The sequence below is a fragment of the Mobula hypostoma genome, chromosome 12 (assembly GCF_963921235.1).
Source record: "Mobula hypostoma chromosome 12, sMobHyp1.1, whole genome shotgun sequence".
Classification (NCBI taxonomy): domain Eukaryota; kingdom Metazoa; phylum Chordata; class Chondrichthyes; order Myliobatiformes; family Myliobatidae; genus Mobula; species Mobula hypostoma.
Genome location: NC_086108.1, coordinates 23212038 through 23231321, shown reverse-complemented (window position 1 = coordinate 23231321; position 19284 = coordinate 23212038). Strand labels below are relative to the sequence as shown.

Genomic DNA, 19284 nt, shown 5'->3' with positions numbered 1-19284 from the left:
TAAAACTAGACATAATTAAGCGTTTTGACCGTGGTGAATGAAGTAAGGACATTGTCCGCGCGTTGAACTTGCCTACGTCCACCATTCGCACTATTTATACGCAGAGAGAAAGAATTTTGAAAGTTGACGATGTTATTGTTGGTTCTGCTCATAGCAAAGTGGTCTCTTTTAGTCGGCATCCAATAATGGATAAAATAGAAAGTCTGTTGCTTGAGTGGATTGATGGGTGTACAAAGTGTGGTGTTCCGTTAAGTTTTCTTATACATAAGGAGAAATCAGTCAGTCTTTTTAATAAGCTGAAACAGAAAGCACTGGAAGATGGTGATGAAAGTGTTGCGAAAGTGGAATTTAAAGGTAGTCATGGGTGGTTTGATCGGTTTCTGAGGTGAGGGCAGCTTCATAGTTTAAGCAGTGATCCCCAACCTCTGGGCAGCGGACTGATACATTGCCCCGAAGAATGCAGCGGTGCAGCGGTAGTCGAAATGCACCCAACACATCTTTAAGAAAAAAGCAGAAATAAACAAGCTAATTAACTAGGTGACGCCCGACACGTAAATGTCGACCCAGGTCAGAGGCAATTACCGATTGCGTCAGGTGGTTATTCGTATAAGCAAGTGTTTAACTGTGACGAAACTGCAATTTATTGGAGTCTTCCCAATTCCGGTAAGTGAAACTACACTGTACATACATTATTTCCACTTTATATAGGTTGTGTATTTTTATGTGTTATTTGGTATGATTTGGCAGCTTCATAGCTTAAAGGTTACTGGAGAGAGTGTTTCTGCCGAGAACACTTCTGCGAGATTTTTGCTGCACTAGACAGTGCAGCAGAAAAGTATTTCTACTTTATATAGGCTGTGTACTTATCATATCATTCATGCTTTTACTATATGTTACTGTCATTTTAGGTTTTGTGTGTTATTTGGCATGATTTTGTAGGTTATTTTGGGGTCTGGGAATGCTCAAAAATTTTTCCCATATTAATAAATGGTTATTCACTTTACGACATTCTGGCTTACGAACCGTTTCATAGGAACACTCTACCTTCGGATAGTGGGGGAAACCTGTATATGTGCCATACAGCCTCAAATACAGCATTGCACCCACTTCCAGATTGCCTTGGCTGTGGAAGTCACTCTCAGCTTCCTAAATTTCCGGTGTATTATCAGGGGCCTGAATAATTTAAGAACACACATATTACAGAAACAAATAATTTCGTCCAATATTTATGTATCAATAAGACTTTGGACTGCTGGTTAAAAAGTTTAAGCATAGTGTCCCAAGATTTTTTTAGGGGGTGTGTCAAGGTTCAGTTTGACTACAATCTGTAATAACTGCCACAGCAGAGAACTAACAAAAACTGGTTAATTGTGGGATTAGAGTTATAGAGCAATACAGCATGGATCCAGCCGTTTTGACCCAACTAGTCCATGATTGTTCGCAACCAAGTTGTAATTGAAGCAAGCAGTAACTGAAGTCCCATATCAGTACTCTTTATGGTGGTTGTTCAACATTGTTCTAATATCATACTATTTCAACTTGAAATAGCAACACCAGATTTAACGCTAGCCTAATTATAAGACAATTTACAATGACTAATTAACCTACCAACCGGTACATCTTTGGACTATAAGAGGAAACCAGAGCACCTGGAGGAAACCCACACAGTCACGGAGAGAAAGTACAAACTCCTTACAGATGGTGGCAGGTCACGCTGAACTAGTGAATGTTTCAATTCACAGTACCAATCATACAAGGATGCAAGAACATAGGAGCAGAAATAGGCCACTCAGTCTGACAAATCTGTCCCACCATTTAATATGATCATGATTGATCTGCCCCAAGCCTCAGCCCCACTTCAGTCACGCAGTCTTTTATTAATGTATTTCCCTCCTCGCTAAATACTTCCAGGGATCTAGCATTCAAAACGCTCCAGAGTAGTGATCTTCCATGAATGCCAATGAAAGTAAAGTATTCCTACCTTTCTGGAGAGTCAGGGTCAAAACAAGTTTTCTGCACATTGGTAAACATGGGATCACAGCAGTCACCGTCATCAAAATCATCCACCATGTTGTTGCATTCCATGTTGCAGATCCCGTCCCGCCTCTTCCACAGATAGCACTTTCCCATGGATCGACAGTCCCCACCATCATAGCCAGTCATGGGGTGATCACACTCGGGGTCACAGTGGTCATTCCCAATTTTGCTCGTCTCACAGTTGACCAGGACTACTCGGTTCCGAATGGTCGAGTTGAGGACCTCAGTGACAGTGAGATCCCAGGTTATGTTATACCTGCTGAAGGCCCTGTTCAGTGCTTGGTGTTGGAGCTCAATCTGCTGTTTTGTTACTGTGGGGTTTTGCCGATTATCATCATAAATGTTAATCACTCGGTAGCGTATCAGCTTCTCTCCCCTTAGTGGCCAATAACTGTTGTAGTTCTTGATAACATCAATATTGTCACAAACTGTCAGCCCACAGGGTGGAGGAGTCAAGGGAGATGCTAACTCTGGCTCTGGTAGAAGCATTATGTTGCGGATGGGATAACGGGAGTCCTTATTTGGAATCCATTGTTCTTCCATCCTGGAGAAATCTGCCATCAAAACCAAGGAGGAATCTCTTCCTGGCATACTTTGGTGGTAGCTCTTCACTAATTCAGCCTGGGACTTCACGGTCCTCCACAGGGTAAAGCTGGCCAGGTAACCACGGAAATTATGTCTATTCCCAGAGCTGTCCCCACCGATCAGTAGCGTCCGGCAAGAACTCATGAACTCACTGTGCAGATTCCCTGACTGCCTGGTGCTGGCCCCAACTCTGGCTCCATTGATATAGAGCAGCATCTGCCGGCCATCGTAAGAGACAGCTAGGTAAGTCCAAGAGTTGGGATGGTAATTGTGGTGGGCAAAGATGGTGGTGGCTTTTCTGGCTCTGTCTGTGCGGAGAGAGAAGAAAAAGCGAGGATCCTTCCTTCCGGAATATTCTAATGATTGAATGCCAATCTTCCAACCCTTCTCACTGAGTGAATAGGAGCAATTATCAAAGAGCCCTGCAATAAAAGGCAGAAAGAGCATTCACTTTCTATGTATCATTTCTTACGAGATTAGTAACAACAGCACAATATGTTCGGTCATTATTCCTGCAATGTATGCGAAGAAGGAACTTGCTTTTCAATTGTACTTCTCAAGAACTCAGCATGTCCTAAATGCCTTACAGCCAATTATGTGCTTCCATCATAATGGAAGAAATGAGCAATAGTGAAATTTTTGACCTGATATATTGACTCTTTTTCTCCCAACAGTGATGCTGTTGACCTGCTGAGTATTCCCAGAACTTACAGCTTTTAATTTGTGTTTTTCTTTAGCTTTAGTTTTTCAATTGTCAGCAAATATCAATGTATATCAATTAAGCACTGTCTCCAGTCATGCCTTTTACTGTTACTTTCAAGTCTCTCCAAGTTCCTACCCTCCCTTTCTTAGTAATCACCTCCAGTCCTAATGACTACTCAAATCCTCCAAAGATTACTCTAATTCCAAGTTTCCCTGGAAGGTCCTCACAAAAGCTCCTCTTCATCTTTACATTTCTCCTCCTTTATGAAACTCAACAGGACTTAGGGCTCAGAATGCTGTCCATTTTGACATTTTGAAGATGGGCTTATTAATAAATTTGTGGATGACACAAAAATTAATGGAGTTGTGGACAATGAAGGAGACAGCAGGACATAGACCAACTGCAGATATGGGCAGAGAACTAGTCAACAAAGTTTAATCTGAGCAGGTGTGAGATGCTGTAAAATGAGGGATCAAACGTAAGAGGAAGCTAAACAGTAAATGGCAGGACCCTTCAGGTCTCTGATGTGCAGAGAGAGGCATGTTGGGGCCCAAGTACATAACTCACTGTAAGTGGCAACACAATTACATAGGGTGATAAAGAAGGTATATGGTATGTTTGCCTTCATCAGTTGATCAGTTGGAGCATCGAATATGGGCAATGTGAGATCGCTGGCTAAAAAAATGGACGAGTTGACGGCACTAGCCAGGAGTCAGAGAACATTTCGGGAGAGCAATGTTATGTGTTTTACTGAAACGTGGCTGCATGAGGACATACCCGACCAAAACGTTTCCATAGAGGGCTTCCAGACCGTTCGGGCTGACTGGAATTGCACTGAGAGCAGTAAGCGTAAAGGAGGGGGGTTTGCTGTTCTGGTTAACAACAGTTGGTGCAATCCTGGTCATATTACGATCAAGGAACGTGGTTGTAGCCCAGATATTGAACTTTTTGCTGTTGGACTCCGGCCATATTATTTGCCAAGGGAAATCTCGCATGCAGTTGTTGTTGTTGTGTACATCCCTCCCTCTGCCAACACGATATCGGCATGTAAAATCATTTACACCGTCATAGCCAGATTACAAACCCAGCACCCGAGTGCCCTCATTACCATCTTGGGTGACTTCAACCATGTTACCACGGCGAGAACACTGCCCAACTTCACACAGTATGTGAGCTCTACAACCAGAGGGGAGAGGACTCTGGACTTGATGTACACTAACGTTAAGGATGCATACAGTTCCTCTCCCCTCCCCCCATTGGGAAGGTGAGATCACAACCTGGTGCATCTCAAACCATGCTACGTGCCTCTGGTGAAGAGTAAACTTGCAACCTCGAGGACAGTGAAGAAATGGTCGGAGGAGGCTTATGAGGTGCTTCAGGGTTGTTTTGAGGTGACAGACTGCCAGGCACTCTGTGAGCCACATGGAGAGGATATTCATGGGCTCACAGAGTGCATCACTGGTTACATCAACTTCTGTGTGGACTGTAATGTTCCGGCAAGAAGTGTCCTTCGTTATTCAAATAACAAGCCATCAGTGACAAAGGACATTAAGGACATCCTGAATGCTAAAAAGAGGGCGTTTAGAGATGGAAATAGGGAGAAGCTGAGGACAATACAGAAGGACCTGAAAGCCAGGATCAGAGAGGCTAAAGACAGGTACAGGAGGAAGCTTGAGTGGAAACTCCAGCAGAACAACATGAGAGAGGTCTGGAGTGGGATGAGGACCATCACTGGGTTCCGGCCAACTAACAACAGAGGAGTTGAAGGCAGTGTGGACAGGGCCAACGAACTTAACCTGTTCTTAAACAGATTTGACATTGTGGCCCCTGCCCATCCCCCACATGATTCATCTGTTGTTGGCCCCAAACCAACACATACTCCACTCTCCCCTCCTACCCCTCCTCACAGCCCCCCACCCTGCTCTCATGACTACACCCCTTCCCCACATGAAACCACCATGGTGGGCTTCACAGCTGAATAGGTGAGAAGACAGTTGAAACATCTCCACCCAAGCAAGGCTGAAGGCCCGGATGGTGTCAGCACCAGGGTGCTCAAAGCCTGTGCCCCCCAGCTATGTGGAGTACTTCACCATGTCTTCAACCTGAGCCTGAGGCTCCAGAGGGTTCCTGTGCTGTGGAAGACGTCCTGCCTCGTCCCTGTGCCAAAGACGCAGCACCCCAGCGGCCTCAATGACTACAGACCAGTGGCATTGACCTCCCACATCATGTAGACCCTGGAGAAACTTGTTCTGGAGCTGCTCCAGCCTATGGTCAGGCCACACTTAGACCCCCTCCAGTTCACCTACCAGCCCCGACTAGGAGTTCAGGATGCCTTCGTCTTCCTGCTGAACCGTGTCTACGCCCACCTGGACAAGTCAGCGAGCACTATGAGGGTCATGTTTTTTGACTTCTCCAGTGCGTTCAACACCATCCACCCTGCTCAGCTGGGGGAGAAGCTGACAGCGATGCAGGTGGATGCTTTCCTGGTGTCATGGATTCTTGATTACCTGACTGGCAGACCACAGTACGTGTGCTTGCAACACTGTGTGTCAGACAGAGTGATCAGCGGCACTGGGGCTCCACAGGGGACTGTCTTGTCTCCCTTTCTCTTCATCATCTACACCTCGGACTTCAACTACTGCACAGAGTCTTGTCATCTTCAGAAGTTTGCTGATGACTCTGCCATAGTTGGATGCACCAACAAGGGAGATGAGGCTGCGTACAGGGCTACAGTAGGAAACTTTGTCACATGGTGTGAGCAGAATTATCTGCAGCTTAATGTGAAAAAGACTAAGGAGCTGATGGTGGACCTGAGGAGGGCTAAGGCACCGCTGACCCCAGTTTCCATCCAGGGGGTCAGTGTGGACATGGTGGAGGATTACAAATACCTGGGGATACGAATTGACAACAAACTGGACTGGTCAAAATACACTGAGGCTGTCTACAAGAAGGGTCAGAGCCATCTCTATTTCCTGAGGAGACTGAGGTCCTTTAACATCTGTCGGACGATGCTGAGGATGTTCTACGAGTCTGTGGTGGCCAGTGCTATCATGTTTGCGGTTGTGTGCTGGGGCAGCAGGCTGAGGGTAGCAGACACCAACAGAATCAACAAACTCATTCGTAAGGCCAGTGATGTTGTGGGGATGTAACTGGACTCTCTGATGGTAGTGTCTGACAAGAGGATGCTGTCCAAGTTGCATGCCATCTTGGACAATGTCTCCCAACCACTACATAATGTACTGGGTGGGCACAGGAGTACATTCAGCCAGAGACTCATTCCACTGAGATGCAACACTGAGCATCATAGGAAGTCATTCCTGCCTTTGGCTATCAAACTTTACAACTCCTCCCTTGGAGGGTCAGACACCCTGAGCCACTAGGCTGGTCCTGGACTTGTTTCCATCTGGCATAATTTACATATTATTATTTAATTATATTTGGTTTTATATTACTATATTTATACTCTATTCTTGGTTTGTGCAACTGTAATGAAACTCAATTTCCCTCGGGATCAATAAAGTATGTTTGTCTGTCTGTATAAGAGTCAGCAAGCCATGTTACAGATGTATATAACTTTAGTAAGCTGCACTTGGACTATTGTGAGCAGTTTTGTTCACTCTATTACAGGAAAAATGTGGAGGCTTAAGTAAGGGTGCAGAAAAGACTCACCAGGATGCTGCCTGGATTCGAAATGTTTCACTCATAGAAGAGATTCAGCAAAACAAGATTGTTTTCTCAGTTGGAGGCTGAGAGCAGAACTCAGAAGTTTGTAAAATTAAGACGGACATAGATAGGTGAAATAGTGAGAGTCCTTAAACCAGGACAGAATTGTCAAATACTAGAGGACATAGCTTGAAGGCTAGAGGAAGAAAATTTACATATGTGCTTTTCTAAGTTTTTTTATACTTGAGTGGTAGGTGCCCGGAAGGCACTGCCAAGGGTGGTGATGGAACCAGGGACTGTACAATAGTGGCATTTAAGAGGCACTTAGAGAGGCACATAAGCGTGCATGGAACAGAGGAGTATAGATCATATGCATGCAAACAGGTTTAGATTAATCTGGCATCATGGTGGGCCAAAGAGCCTGTCAGTATTCTGTACTCTGTGTTCTATGTATCATGGCCAGGAAAACATCATCTGACAGGAAAGTGGAGGAAATTCACTTGCTCCTCTCAAAAGGCAATTAGGTCATTCTCCAACCTAATAGCATGAATACTGATTTTTCCTTCTGGCGAACAAATCACCCCCCCCCCCCAAATTCCCCACTCTCACCTTTTACTTCTTCGTGCCTGCCTATTACTTTCCCTTGGGTCCTCTGCTCCTTCCCTTTCTCCTATTGTCCACTCTCCTCTCCTATCAGATTCCTTCTTCTCTGGCGCTTGACCTTTCCCACATACCTGGTTTCACCTTTCACCTTCCAGCTCGCCTCCTTCCATTCCCCCCACATTTTTTATTCTGGCATCTCCCCCTTCCTTCTCAGTCCTGAAGAAGGGTCTTGGCTAGAAACATTGACCGTTTACACTTTTCCATAGATGCTGCTTGAACTGTTGTGTTCGTTCAGCGTTTTGTGTGTGTTGCTTTAGATAATTTATTTAAAGTGAGAACTTTTCAGGGCTAAGGGTCAAAATTAGGGTAATGAGGCCAATTTAATAATGTGTTCAATGCTGGCTATGTTGGTGGATGGCACAGTGACCCAGCTAGTTGAGCCATTCCTCACAGCTTCAAAGACATGGGTTCAATATTGACCCCAGGAGCAATCAGTGTGGAGTTTGCACATTCTCACTGCAACCTCCACATGCTCCATTTTCATCTCTCATCCCAAAGGTATGCAGGTTGGCAGTGGATTGGCTACTTGAAAATTGTCCCAAATACACAGAACAGTGATAGAATGTGAAGGAGATGAAGGGACGGTGGTAAAAATAAAACAGGAATAGTGTAACTGGATGCTTGATGGTCAGCACTGACTTATTGGGCTGCAGGTCTTCATTTCCACGCTTTTTGACTCTGTATTGACCAAGTGGTTTCTTTCTCTGCTGTATCATACCAGAACATATAAGAAAATAAATAGACCTTCTGGCCCACAAACTTTCCTACTGATCTGCTGTGGCTTTAAGTCACCTTCTGTGCCAAATCCTCAATGTCTTCAGTCATTCTGTGATAGTATATTCTGCAGAACAGTAGTAGGTCAAAGTAATAATATTTGACCAGCAATTGTATATTGAAGTGAAGGGATCAGATCAAAGCAGAAATGATTTTTGGCTTCAAAGGCCTGTGGAGACCCACATTTGATTTTATGGTTGGCTCTGAGTCACTGAATCAAATGTCCAAAGCCACACAAAGCTGGGTGGCAGTGTTAGCAGTGAGGAGGATGCTAAGAAGATGCAGGGTGACTTGGATAGGTTGGGTGAGTGGGCAAACTCATGGCAGATGCAACTTAATGTGGATAAATGTGAAGTTATCCACTTTGGTGGCAAAAATAGGAAAACAGATTATTATCTGAATGGTGGCCGATTAGGAAAAGGGGAGGTGCAACGAGACCTGGGTGTCATTATACACCAGTCATTGAAAGTGGGCATGCAGGTACAGCAGGCGGTGAAAAAGGCGAACGGTATGCTGGCATTTATAGCGAGAGGATTCGAGTACAGGAGCAGGGAGGTACTACTGCAGTTGTACAAGGCCTTGGTGAGACCACACTTGGAGTATTGTGTGCAGTTTTGGTCCCCTAATCTGAGGAAAGACATCTTTGCCATAGAGGGAGTACAAAGAAGGTTCACCAGATTGATTCCTGGGATGGCAGGTCTTTCATATGAAGAAAGACTGGATGAACTGGGCTTGTACTCGTTGGAATTTAGAAGATTGAGGGGGGATCTGATTGAAACGTATAAGATCCTAAAGGGATTGGACAGGCTAGATGCGGGAAGATTGTTCCCGATGTTGGGGAGGTCTAGAACGAGGGGTCACAGTTTGAGGATAGAGGGGAAGCCTTTTAGGACCGAGGTTAGGAAAAACTTCTTCACACAGAGAGTGGTGAATCTGTGGAATTCTCTGCCACAGCAAACTGTTGAGGCCAGTTCATTAGCTATGTTTAAAAGGAAGTTAGATATGGCCCTTGTGGCTACAGGGGTCAGGGGGTATGGAGGGAAGGCTGGGTTCTGAGTTGGATGATCAGCCATGATCATAATAAATGGCGGTGCAGGCTCAAAGGGCCGAATGGCCTACTCCTGCACCTATTTTCTATGTTTCTATGTTTCTATGTATGACTTCAGGCATTGTTTGCCTACACAGTAAAAGTGACCAAATAATTTCAGTCATCCAGAATTCCCAGCAGAGAAGCCACCTGCGGGGAGAGCAAGATGATTATTCCTCAATTTCTCTTCCAGTCACTGCAGTGCATTGGTGGATGTGTAATGACAAGCAATAGATTTAGTTAGAAACACTTGATTCCAACTGAATCCTCAACCCAATTCTTTCACATTTTATGGGCCTCAGCTTTGCAGTGAAATGGTTTCACCCACCAGCCAAGGAATCAGTCCATAACTCATCGCAGGTTGGATCCAATGAAGCATCTCTATTGAATATTCACTTAAAAGGAGGTCTTGTTCACTGGTAGCATTTTAGGCGCAACAGAGCAAATTTTAATTAATTCTGCCCTTTTTGAAATCCTTTTTAAAACCTACAAGTAACAAGCAGCTTCGTGTATTTTTGTGTCCTATTAAAAAGAATTAAAATAGGTAATTTCTTTTTAACAGATTTGAGAAATGTTTTAACGTACCTGAATGTGAAAAATATTCAGCTTTTTTGACAGCTGTCAAATAATTTCAAGATCTTCATGGACATGGGCTTCTTCTGACCCATAGGCCTCATACTGCAAAAGGCCTACAGCAATCTGGCCCTAGGACACCTGCATTATGTTAATATGGGCAGTTTATCACGGGTCAGCAATGAAAAGATATGGCCACAGATTATTTTGCACTATGTGCAAATACTTTGTTAGGTTGGTGCCAATGAATAGACTGATTCACTACCAGGGCAGCTCGACAGTGTAGTGGTTAGCACAATGCTTTACAGAACCAGTAACTGGACTTCAATTCCCACCGCTGCCTGGAAGGAACTTGTACGTTCTCCCCATTACTTCCTGGTTTTCCTACACATGCTCTGGTTTCCTCCCACAGTCCAAAGACGTACTGGTTGCTGGTCAATTGGGCATTATAAATTGTCCCGTGATTAGGCTAGGATTAAATTGAGGGATTGCTAAATGGCGTGGCATGAAGGGGGTATTCCATGCTGTGCCACAGAAAATAAATAAAAAATAAATTACGTTGCTTGAACCAGATACAGAGATACAGATATCTTGCCAATCTGGGATGCTAACCAATGGCTGACCACTTTCACATTTTGAACCAAGTTCAAGCCCTTCATTCAAAATCTCAGGAGGAAGCTTGGTTGCAGGTCAAATCAGCAGCAAAACTTCCCACAGAGAACTGAATACTGTAAACTAGACTCATCTGGTCGAAAATGGGGCCTGGTTCAGTGTGGCATTCCCATCTGAGTTAAGAGGTTCTGAGCTGAGCACCTTCTCCAGCCTGACAATGCAGTACAGTCCTAAAGCTCTGATACACCTCAGGAAGTGCAGACTCCTCAGATAGATTTTGAAGAGCTGAAGAATTCTCCTCAGTGTTGAGGACGATCACAAAAACAGGCTGGTCATAATCACATTCTTTTGTGGTCATTCACTTTGAGAAGCTTCATGTCCTAAATTACACTGGTAACAACAATTCAAAATGGCAGGATGTTGGTACAGCTATTACAGTTGCTCCCTCCCAGCACCAGTACTGACCCAGGTTGAATAATGACCTTAGACAATAAGACATCGGAGCAGAATTAGACCATTCCATCATGGCTGATCCCAGATCCCACTCAACCCCTTACATCTGCCTTCTTGCCATATCCTTTGATGCCCTGATCGATCAGGAAACAATCAAATTCTGCCTTAAATATACCCACAGACTTGGCCTCCATCACAGATTCACTATGCTCCGGCTAAACAAATTCCTCCTTACCTCTGTTCTAAAATGTTGCCACCCAATTTTGAGGCTATGCCCTCTAGTTCTGGATACCCCACCATCGGAAACATCCTCTCCACATCCACCCTATCTAGTCCTTTCAGCATTCACTAGGTTTCAACAAGGTCCTCCCCTACCCAACCTCCCCCCAACATTCTTCTAAATTCCAGTGAGTACAGGTCCAAAGCTGCCAAATGCTCCTCATGTTAACCCCTTCATTCCCGGAATCATCCTTGTGAACCTCCTCTGGACTCTCTCCAATGACAACACATCCTTTCTGAGATAAGGAGCCCAAAACTGCTGATAATACTCCAAATGCCACCTGACTAGCGTGTTATAAAGCTTCAGCATTATCTCCTTGCTTTTATATTCTATTCCCCTTGAAATAAATGCCAACATTGCATTTGCCTTCTTTACCACTGACTCAACCTGTAAATTAACCTTCTGGGAGTCTTGCATGAGGACTCCCAAGTCCCTCTGCACCTCTGATGTTTGAACCTTCTCCCCATTTAGATAACGGTCCACACTATTGTTCCTTTTACCAAAATGCATTATCGTACATTTCCCAACTCTGTATTCTATCTGTCACTCTTTTGCCCATTCTTCCAATTTCTATAAGTCCTGCTGCAATCACATTGCTTCCTCAGCTCTACCTACCCCTCCACCTATCTTTGTATTATCCACAAACTTTGCCACAAAGCCATCAATTCCATTATCCAAATCATTGACAAACAATATGAAAGTAGCAATCCCAATAGTGACCCCTGAGGAACACCACACGTCACTGGCAGCTAACCAGAAAAGGTTCCTTTTATTCCCACTCACTACCTCCTGCCTGTCAGCCATTCCTCTATCCATGTCAGTATCTTTCCTGTAACGACATAGGATTTTATCTTGTTAAGCAGCCTCATGTGCAGCACCCTATCAAACGCCTTCTGAAAATCCAAGTAAATGCCTCTCCTTTGTCCATCCACCCTGGGCATTAACCGCATGGAGTTTCCACCAAGTGTTTCAGTTTCCATACACATCCCAAAGACCTACAGCTTTATAGGTTAAGTGGCCACAGTAAGTTGCCCCCAGTGTGTACAGTAGGTGAGTGGTTGAATGTGTTTGGGGTTTGTGGGGGTAGGTAGGAGCAATTGAAAATATTGAAAATGTGGGGAGAATAAAAACTTGGCAATAATGTAGGATTAGTGTCCGTGGATGTTTGAAGGTTAGTTAGTGGACTGAAGGGCCTGTTTCTGTTGTGTATTTCTCTGTGACTCTGAGACTAAAGTACATCATTCACTAAAAATTAATTTCAGATGTCAAGAGGATGTGACTGACAATATACAAATGCAGGTTCTTGCTCTTTTGTGTGTTTGTATGCAGATACATCTTACAGCCTTCAAAGCTACATTGGAGGTGTAACAGATCTTCCAGTTCCTGCCTGATCCTTCCTGCATTGCAGGTATTGCCCCTTCATTCATTTTCATTAAAAAAACAGTGGAGCTTTTCTCAATTTGATGTTTTAGCTAGGGTTTCCCTTTAAACAGGAGATATCAACAGAAGTAATAAAAGAGAGTCATAAATATAACAGCCTTTGAATGGGAGTTCTCCACAGGGACATACATTAGCAGGTCATTCCCTAAAGATACAAATGAAGCTGGCAGTTCCAGGCTTTTAGTATAAACAACTGAAGATCTGGTCCTCTGTGGTCAATTATGCAAACATAACAAAGTGTTCCCAAGGCCTCCTGTGTGTTTACAAAACAGTTTCAGGGAAAACTTACTACAATCGAGGTTGACATTGTCTGGAAACCAATACCACAGTAAGAGCCAAGCCAGAAAATGTGTTTTCAATTGGCCTGAGATGAGGCAACCCAGAGTTTTATTTGAACTTGCTCGCAATTCTCACTAGTATTATTACAACATGCACAGAAACACGCCAACCAGTAGGTGACGCACAGTTTGTGCAGATCTAAGGGTATAACCAAATTGTACAGTGCATCCTTCTCTCAATGCCAACATGTAACTGGTCCAAATGCAAACTACACCAAAAAGTAAACTGCTGACGGAACTCAGTAGGTCAAGCAGTATCTGTGGGGCAAAAGGAATTGTAGATATTTTGGGTCGAGAAAAATGATGATTCCTTCTGCCCCACAGACACTGCCCAACACTGAGTTCGTCCAGCTATTGGTGTTTTACTCTGGATTCCAACACCTGCTGTCACTTGTGGCTACAACTACACTCTTTCACTACAGTCATAATTATACAATCTACTGCGTCAGAAGTAAAAACAGAAAGTGCTGGAAACACTCAGTAGGTCAGGCAACATTTCACATCAATTACGGTTCCACTGATGCTGATGACATTCAGTTGTGTCCAGCATTTTCTGTTTTTGTTTCAGATTTCCAATATCCACTTTTTTAAAAATTTTCCTTCATCTTATCGGATGTTAGCCAACAGCATCTTCCTTTCCTTTCATTGTTGGGGTGTGAATGTGTGGATGGAAAACTGGGTGGGAGAAGTGGGCTTGAATTTGTGAGACATTGGCCCCAGTATTGGGGAAGGAGGGAGCTGTTCCAATGGAACATAAACTTTGCTGGAACCAAGATCTGGGATTACAAACAAGGGCTGTGGATAGGGCTTTAAACGAAAAGAAGAGTGAAACGAAGAGAGGTGAATGCCGGACTATAAAGTGCCATATCTCAATGCATACGGTATACAAAATAAGGTAGATGAACTTACAGCGCAGTTAGAAATTGGCAAGTATGATGTGTGGGCATCACTGAGTCATGGTTGAAAGAAGATAACAGCTGGGAGTTAAGCATCCAAGGATGCATATAATATTGAAAGTTCAGGCAGGTAACAGAGGGGGTGGGGTGGCTCTGTTGGTAAAAAATAAAATCTTATCCTGTGAAAGAAGTGATATAGGATCAGACGATCCAGAATCCTTTGTGGGTAGAGTTAAGAAACAGCGAGGGTAAAAAGACCCGAATGAGAATTATATACAGGCCTCTGAACAGTAGCCAAGATGTGGGGTACAGATTGCAACAGGATATAGAAAAGGCCTGTAAAAAGGGCAATGTTTTGATGGTCATGGGAAATTTCAATATGCAAGCAGACTAGAAAAATTATGTTGCTGCTGCATGCCAGGGGAAGGAATTCATAGAATGTTTATGAGATAGTTTTTTAGAGTACCTTGTGTTCTAGCCCACCAGGGAAAAGACAATTCTGGATTTGGTGTTGTTTAATGAACCAGATTGAATTCAGAAGCTTGAGGTAAAGGAACTCATAAGAGGCAATGATCATAACATGATAGAATTTACCTTGCAGCTTGAGAGGGAGAAGCTAAAATCAGATGTTTCAGTATTATCATGGAGTAAAGGTAACTACAGAATCATGAGAGAAGAGCTGGTCAAAGTTGATTGGAAGGGCACACTAGCGGGAATGATGGCAGAGCAGCAATGGCTGAAATTTCTGGGAGTAATTCAGAAGATGCAAAATTGGTTCAACCCAAAGAAGTAGCAGCATTTTAAAGGGAGGATGAAGCAACTGTGGCTGAATAGATTGTGGAGGTATTAGTCGTGATCTTTCAAGAAACTAGATTCTAATATGGCTCCAGAGGACTGGAAAATTGAAACTATCACATCATTCTTTAAGAAGGGAGGCAGGCAAAAGACAAGAAATGATACGCCAGTTAACCTGACCAGTGGGTGCTAAGATGTTGGAGTCCATTATTAAAGATGAGGTTTCAGGTTACTGAGTGGCACATGATAAAACAGGTGGAAATCAGCATGATTTCCTTAAGGGAAAATATTACCTGCCAAACTTGTTGGAATCCTTTGATGAAATAACAGGCAGGAAAAACAGAGGAGAGTGAGTGGATCTTGTTTATTTGGCCTATCAGAAGGCTTTTGACAAGCTACAAAGGCACAAAGCAATGCACACAAAATGCTAGAGGAACTCAGCAAGCCAGGCTGCATCTGCGGAAAAGAGTAAACCGTAAATGTTTCAGGCCGAGATCCTTCATCAGAACCAGCTCTGATGAAGAGTCTTGGCCCAAAACGTCAACTTTACTCTTTTTCATAGATGCTGCCTGGCCTGCTGAGTTCTTCCAGCATTTTGTGTGTGTTGCTCAGATTTCCAGCATCTGCGGATTTTCTCTTGTCTAAGAGAGGATGTGCTGGCATTGGACAGGGTCCAAAGGATGTTTACAGGAATGATCCCAAAAATTAAAAGGTTACTGCATGAGTAAGATCTGATGGCTCTTGGCCTGTACTCGTTGAAGTTTAGAAGAGTGAGTGGGAATCTCATTGAAACCTACTGAATATTGAAAGGTCCAGATAGAGTGGATGTAGAGGGGATGTTTCCAATTGTAGCAGAAGCTAGGACCAGAGGACACAGCTTCAGAAAAGAAGGACATCCCTTTAGAACAGAGGTGAAAAGGAATTTCTTCAGCGAGAGAGTGGCGAATCTGTGGAATTCACTGTCACAGACTGCTATAGAGGCCAAGTCATTTGGGTATATTTAAATCAAAGGTTAATAAGTTCTTGATTAATAAACCCGTTAAGATTTACAAGGAGAAGGCAGGAGAATAGAGTTGGAGGGAAAATAGGTCAGATATGGTCGAATGGCTGGAAAGACTCGTGGGATAGACTTGATGGGTCAAATGGCCTAATTCTGCTTCTGTGTTTTATAGTGTTATGGTGCTATGAAAACTTCTCACCTTATTGTCCACTGTGATGGCTTCTCCCCCTTTTAAACATTAATGTCTTAGGGGCCATTCCCCAGAACAGGCTGAATTTATGTGCCTGTGATGTTGTTGCACATAAGTTTTTCAGTTTACCTGTAGCTTATCATACTTGTAAATATGACAATAAACTTGACTTGTTGAATTATAGAGTCAAACAGCACAGAAACAGGCTTTTCAGCCCAACCCATTCATGCCAACCAAGAAGCCCACCTAAGCTTGTCCCATATGCCTGCCAAATCCCTCTAAATCAGGGGTTCCCAACCTGGGTCCATGGACCCTTTGTTAATGGTAGGGGTCCACGGCATAAATAAAGATTGGGGTCCTCTTTCTAAATTTTTCCATCCAAGTTGCTGTAAAAGTTACCCAGACCAGGGAATACAGTAAGGTTTTTTATGTAACAGATTTTAGTGAACCAAATGAAAGTGAAAATTACTTGCAGATGCCAAAAGCCTAAAAGGAGAATAGAAAATAATGAAAACACTCAACAATTCCGGCAGCATCTGTTCAAAGAGAGACAGTTAGCTTTTCAAACCTGTGACCAGCTTTGATGAAGGGTTTTCACCTGAAACATTACTGTTTCTCCCTCCACAGCTGCAACCTGACTTGCTGAGAGTTTCCAGAATTTTCTGTTCTTACTTCCAATTTCACTTGGCCCTAATGATAATTCAACAGCCTTGCTCACTGTTAATAAACGCTGAGTGTATGTTCGAGGTCTCCTGCTGCTGTTTGATGTGTTGTGCATTCAGAGACGCTCTTCTGCACACCACTATTGGAAAGTATGGCTAGTTGAGTTACATCCACACTCCTGTCTGCTTGCGCCAGTCTGGCCATTCTCCTCTGATCTCTCTCATTAACAAGCCATTTTCTCCCACAGAACTGTTAGTCATTGGTGATCTTGTTTTCACACCATTCTCTTGAAACTCCAGACATTGTTGTGTGTGAAAACCCCAGGAGATCAGTAGTTTCTGAGATACTCAAACCACCCCGAATGGGACCAACAATCACTCCATGGTCAACATTTCTACCCAATTGTGAAGTTTGCTCTGAACAACAAATGAATCTCTTGACCACGTCTGTATGCTTTTATGAATTAAGTTGTTGCTACATAACTGGATGATTAGATTTTGCACTAGCAAGCAGGTGTACAGGTGTACCTAGTAAAGTGGCCACTGAGTGCAGATAACAACATTTTCTGAATTTCCCCGAATTGAATTCAAATTTTCAAACACCAGTTCTTCTCTAGAACTCAGAATCTCCAAATTTCAGGCCTTTTGATTAATTATGGAATCATATAGCATAGATAAAGGCTATTCAGCCCACTACATCCACACTGACCAGTGGGTTCCCATCTGTATTAATCTCACCTTCTGGTATATGGTTCACATCCTCCTATACCTGAGTCATTCAGGTGCTTGTCTAGATTCCTCTTAATTGCTGTCAATGACTCCACCACTCTCTGAATAAGAACTTCATGGAACACCAGTGTTCGTTCTCCAGGGACGACCATGAGCTTCCCATCGCCTGCCACCTAAATTCTCCATCCAACAGACCCTCTGATCTATTGATTTGTGCTCTACTGAACCGTTACAATAAAATCCAATTCAAGCCTGTGGAACAGCACCTCATCCTTCTGGACTTTAGAGTTCAACAGCATCAGGTAACTTGGTTTCTCTGTCTGGATCAGTCATCCATCTGTGATATTGGCTCAGCTTTCTTGTTTCTTTCCTCTTAATTCCTCTTTTTTTTAAATGTCTGACATTGAAGGACATGCCTAGCCTGACCTTCTGGGAACACGTTCCTGCTCCAAATTTTGCAACTCCCACATTCTCATTCCCTAAGTGTTTGCACTGACTAGAAAACCGTGTTTATAGCTAATGTCCATGGTCATCGCAGTTTTTCCCAATCAGAGGTATTCCCCCTATCCCACCCTCCTTGCAGTTAATGAGCTTCTTTTGTCTCCTTCCCAGTTTGGAAGGACCCTTGAGCTAAAACATTATCTCTACCTCACAGATATGACCCAATCAGCTGAGTATATCCACCTTATTTGACATTTTGTTTTGTTGTAGATTTCCAGCATTTGATTTTTTTTTGATTTTCTGATTCGGGGGCGGTGGGGGGGATGGAATTATAAGAACTGAAAGCTTTTGTTCAATGTACCAGAAACATTACAGTGTTCCTCTCCTCACTGAATCACTTAATACTGATTACTGAGAACTGTATTAATAGTGGCATACACAGTAATAAATACATATAGATGTTGAATCAGAGAAATACCTCAGTGACAATAATATATACATATGGTGAGATTTCAGCTTGACTTTCCTCTCAGATTGCCCCATGTGTACATTCATTCTGCACCCTTGCAAGCTTCTTGTGAGGCACCTAAATGCATGATGAAAGGCAGTGGCTGTTTATACCTAAAGGAGTTAAATCATGCATAGCATGTTGGCTGTAATGAGGGTTTTAGTTTGCTTTACACTAAAAAAAACAGAAGAGAATTGAATGAAGCAGAGAGCACTTAGTGAACTGGGATATAATAAGCAACCAGCATGTTCTGCAGTGGAATAGAGGAAGATAAGCAGTTAGAGCTCAGTGAGGTTAGAATGATGATCCTAATGTACCTTACACTGCAGTGAAGTTTCAAGCTTATGTTTAATATTGAGAATCGCAGAAATTTCTATCCTCAAGAAGGATTTCTTCCCATACCTTACTTGAAGACAAGTTAGGTTTAGCGACATCTTTTGTTCACTCACAACTCACATCCAGCCCTCTTGCAAACTGTCCCCCAACTAAGCAGAATCTTATTCCACACCAACTAAGGTCCCCAGGTTTGCAGACTAGGTGAGATGGCCCTATTTGATGGCTGGTAAGGGAAAGCAAAGCAGTTTGATTGGAGGGAGCTCACATTAAAAAAATTATAATATTTTATTTAATATGTCTAAAATGTTAACTCTGTTCCTCCCTTCATGGATGCCGCCCTACTTGCTAAGCATCTCCACTACTTTCTGATTTTATTTACATTATATTTTTCTATTTCAAAAAAAATTTGTTCATAAAATACATACAGAAAATACAATATAGTCAATCGTAATGTAATCAAATCAATACATTCTGTTCGTAAAGTACCAATACAACACATCCTTTTAGCATTAGAGGGAC

The 19284-nt window shown here is 43.1% G+C and overlaps 1 protein-coding gene across 1 annotated transcript in view; it reads right to left on the bottom strand.

Moving 5' to 3' along the window:
* The window catches only part of LOC134354662 (pappalysin-2-like), a 407928-nt gene that overhangs the window by 320522 nt on the left and 68122 nt on the right, over positions 1 to 19284 (bottom strand). The window contains exon 2 of the mRNA XM_063063752.1: positions 1982 to 3044. Coding sequence (XP_062919822.1) covers positions 1982 to 3044 — 1063 coding nt within the window. The remainder of the gene's footprint in view (positions 1 to 1981; positions 3045 to 19284) is intronic.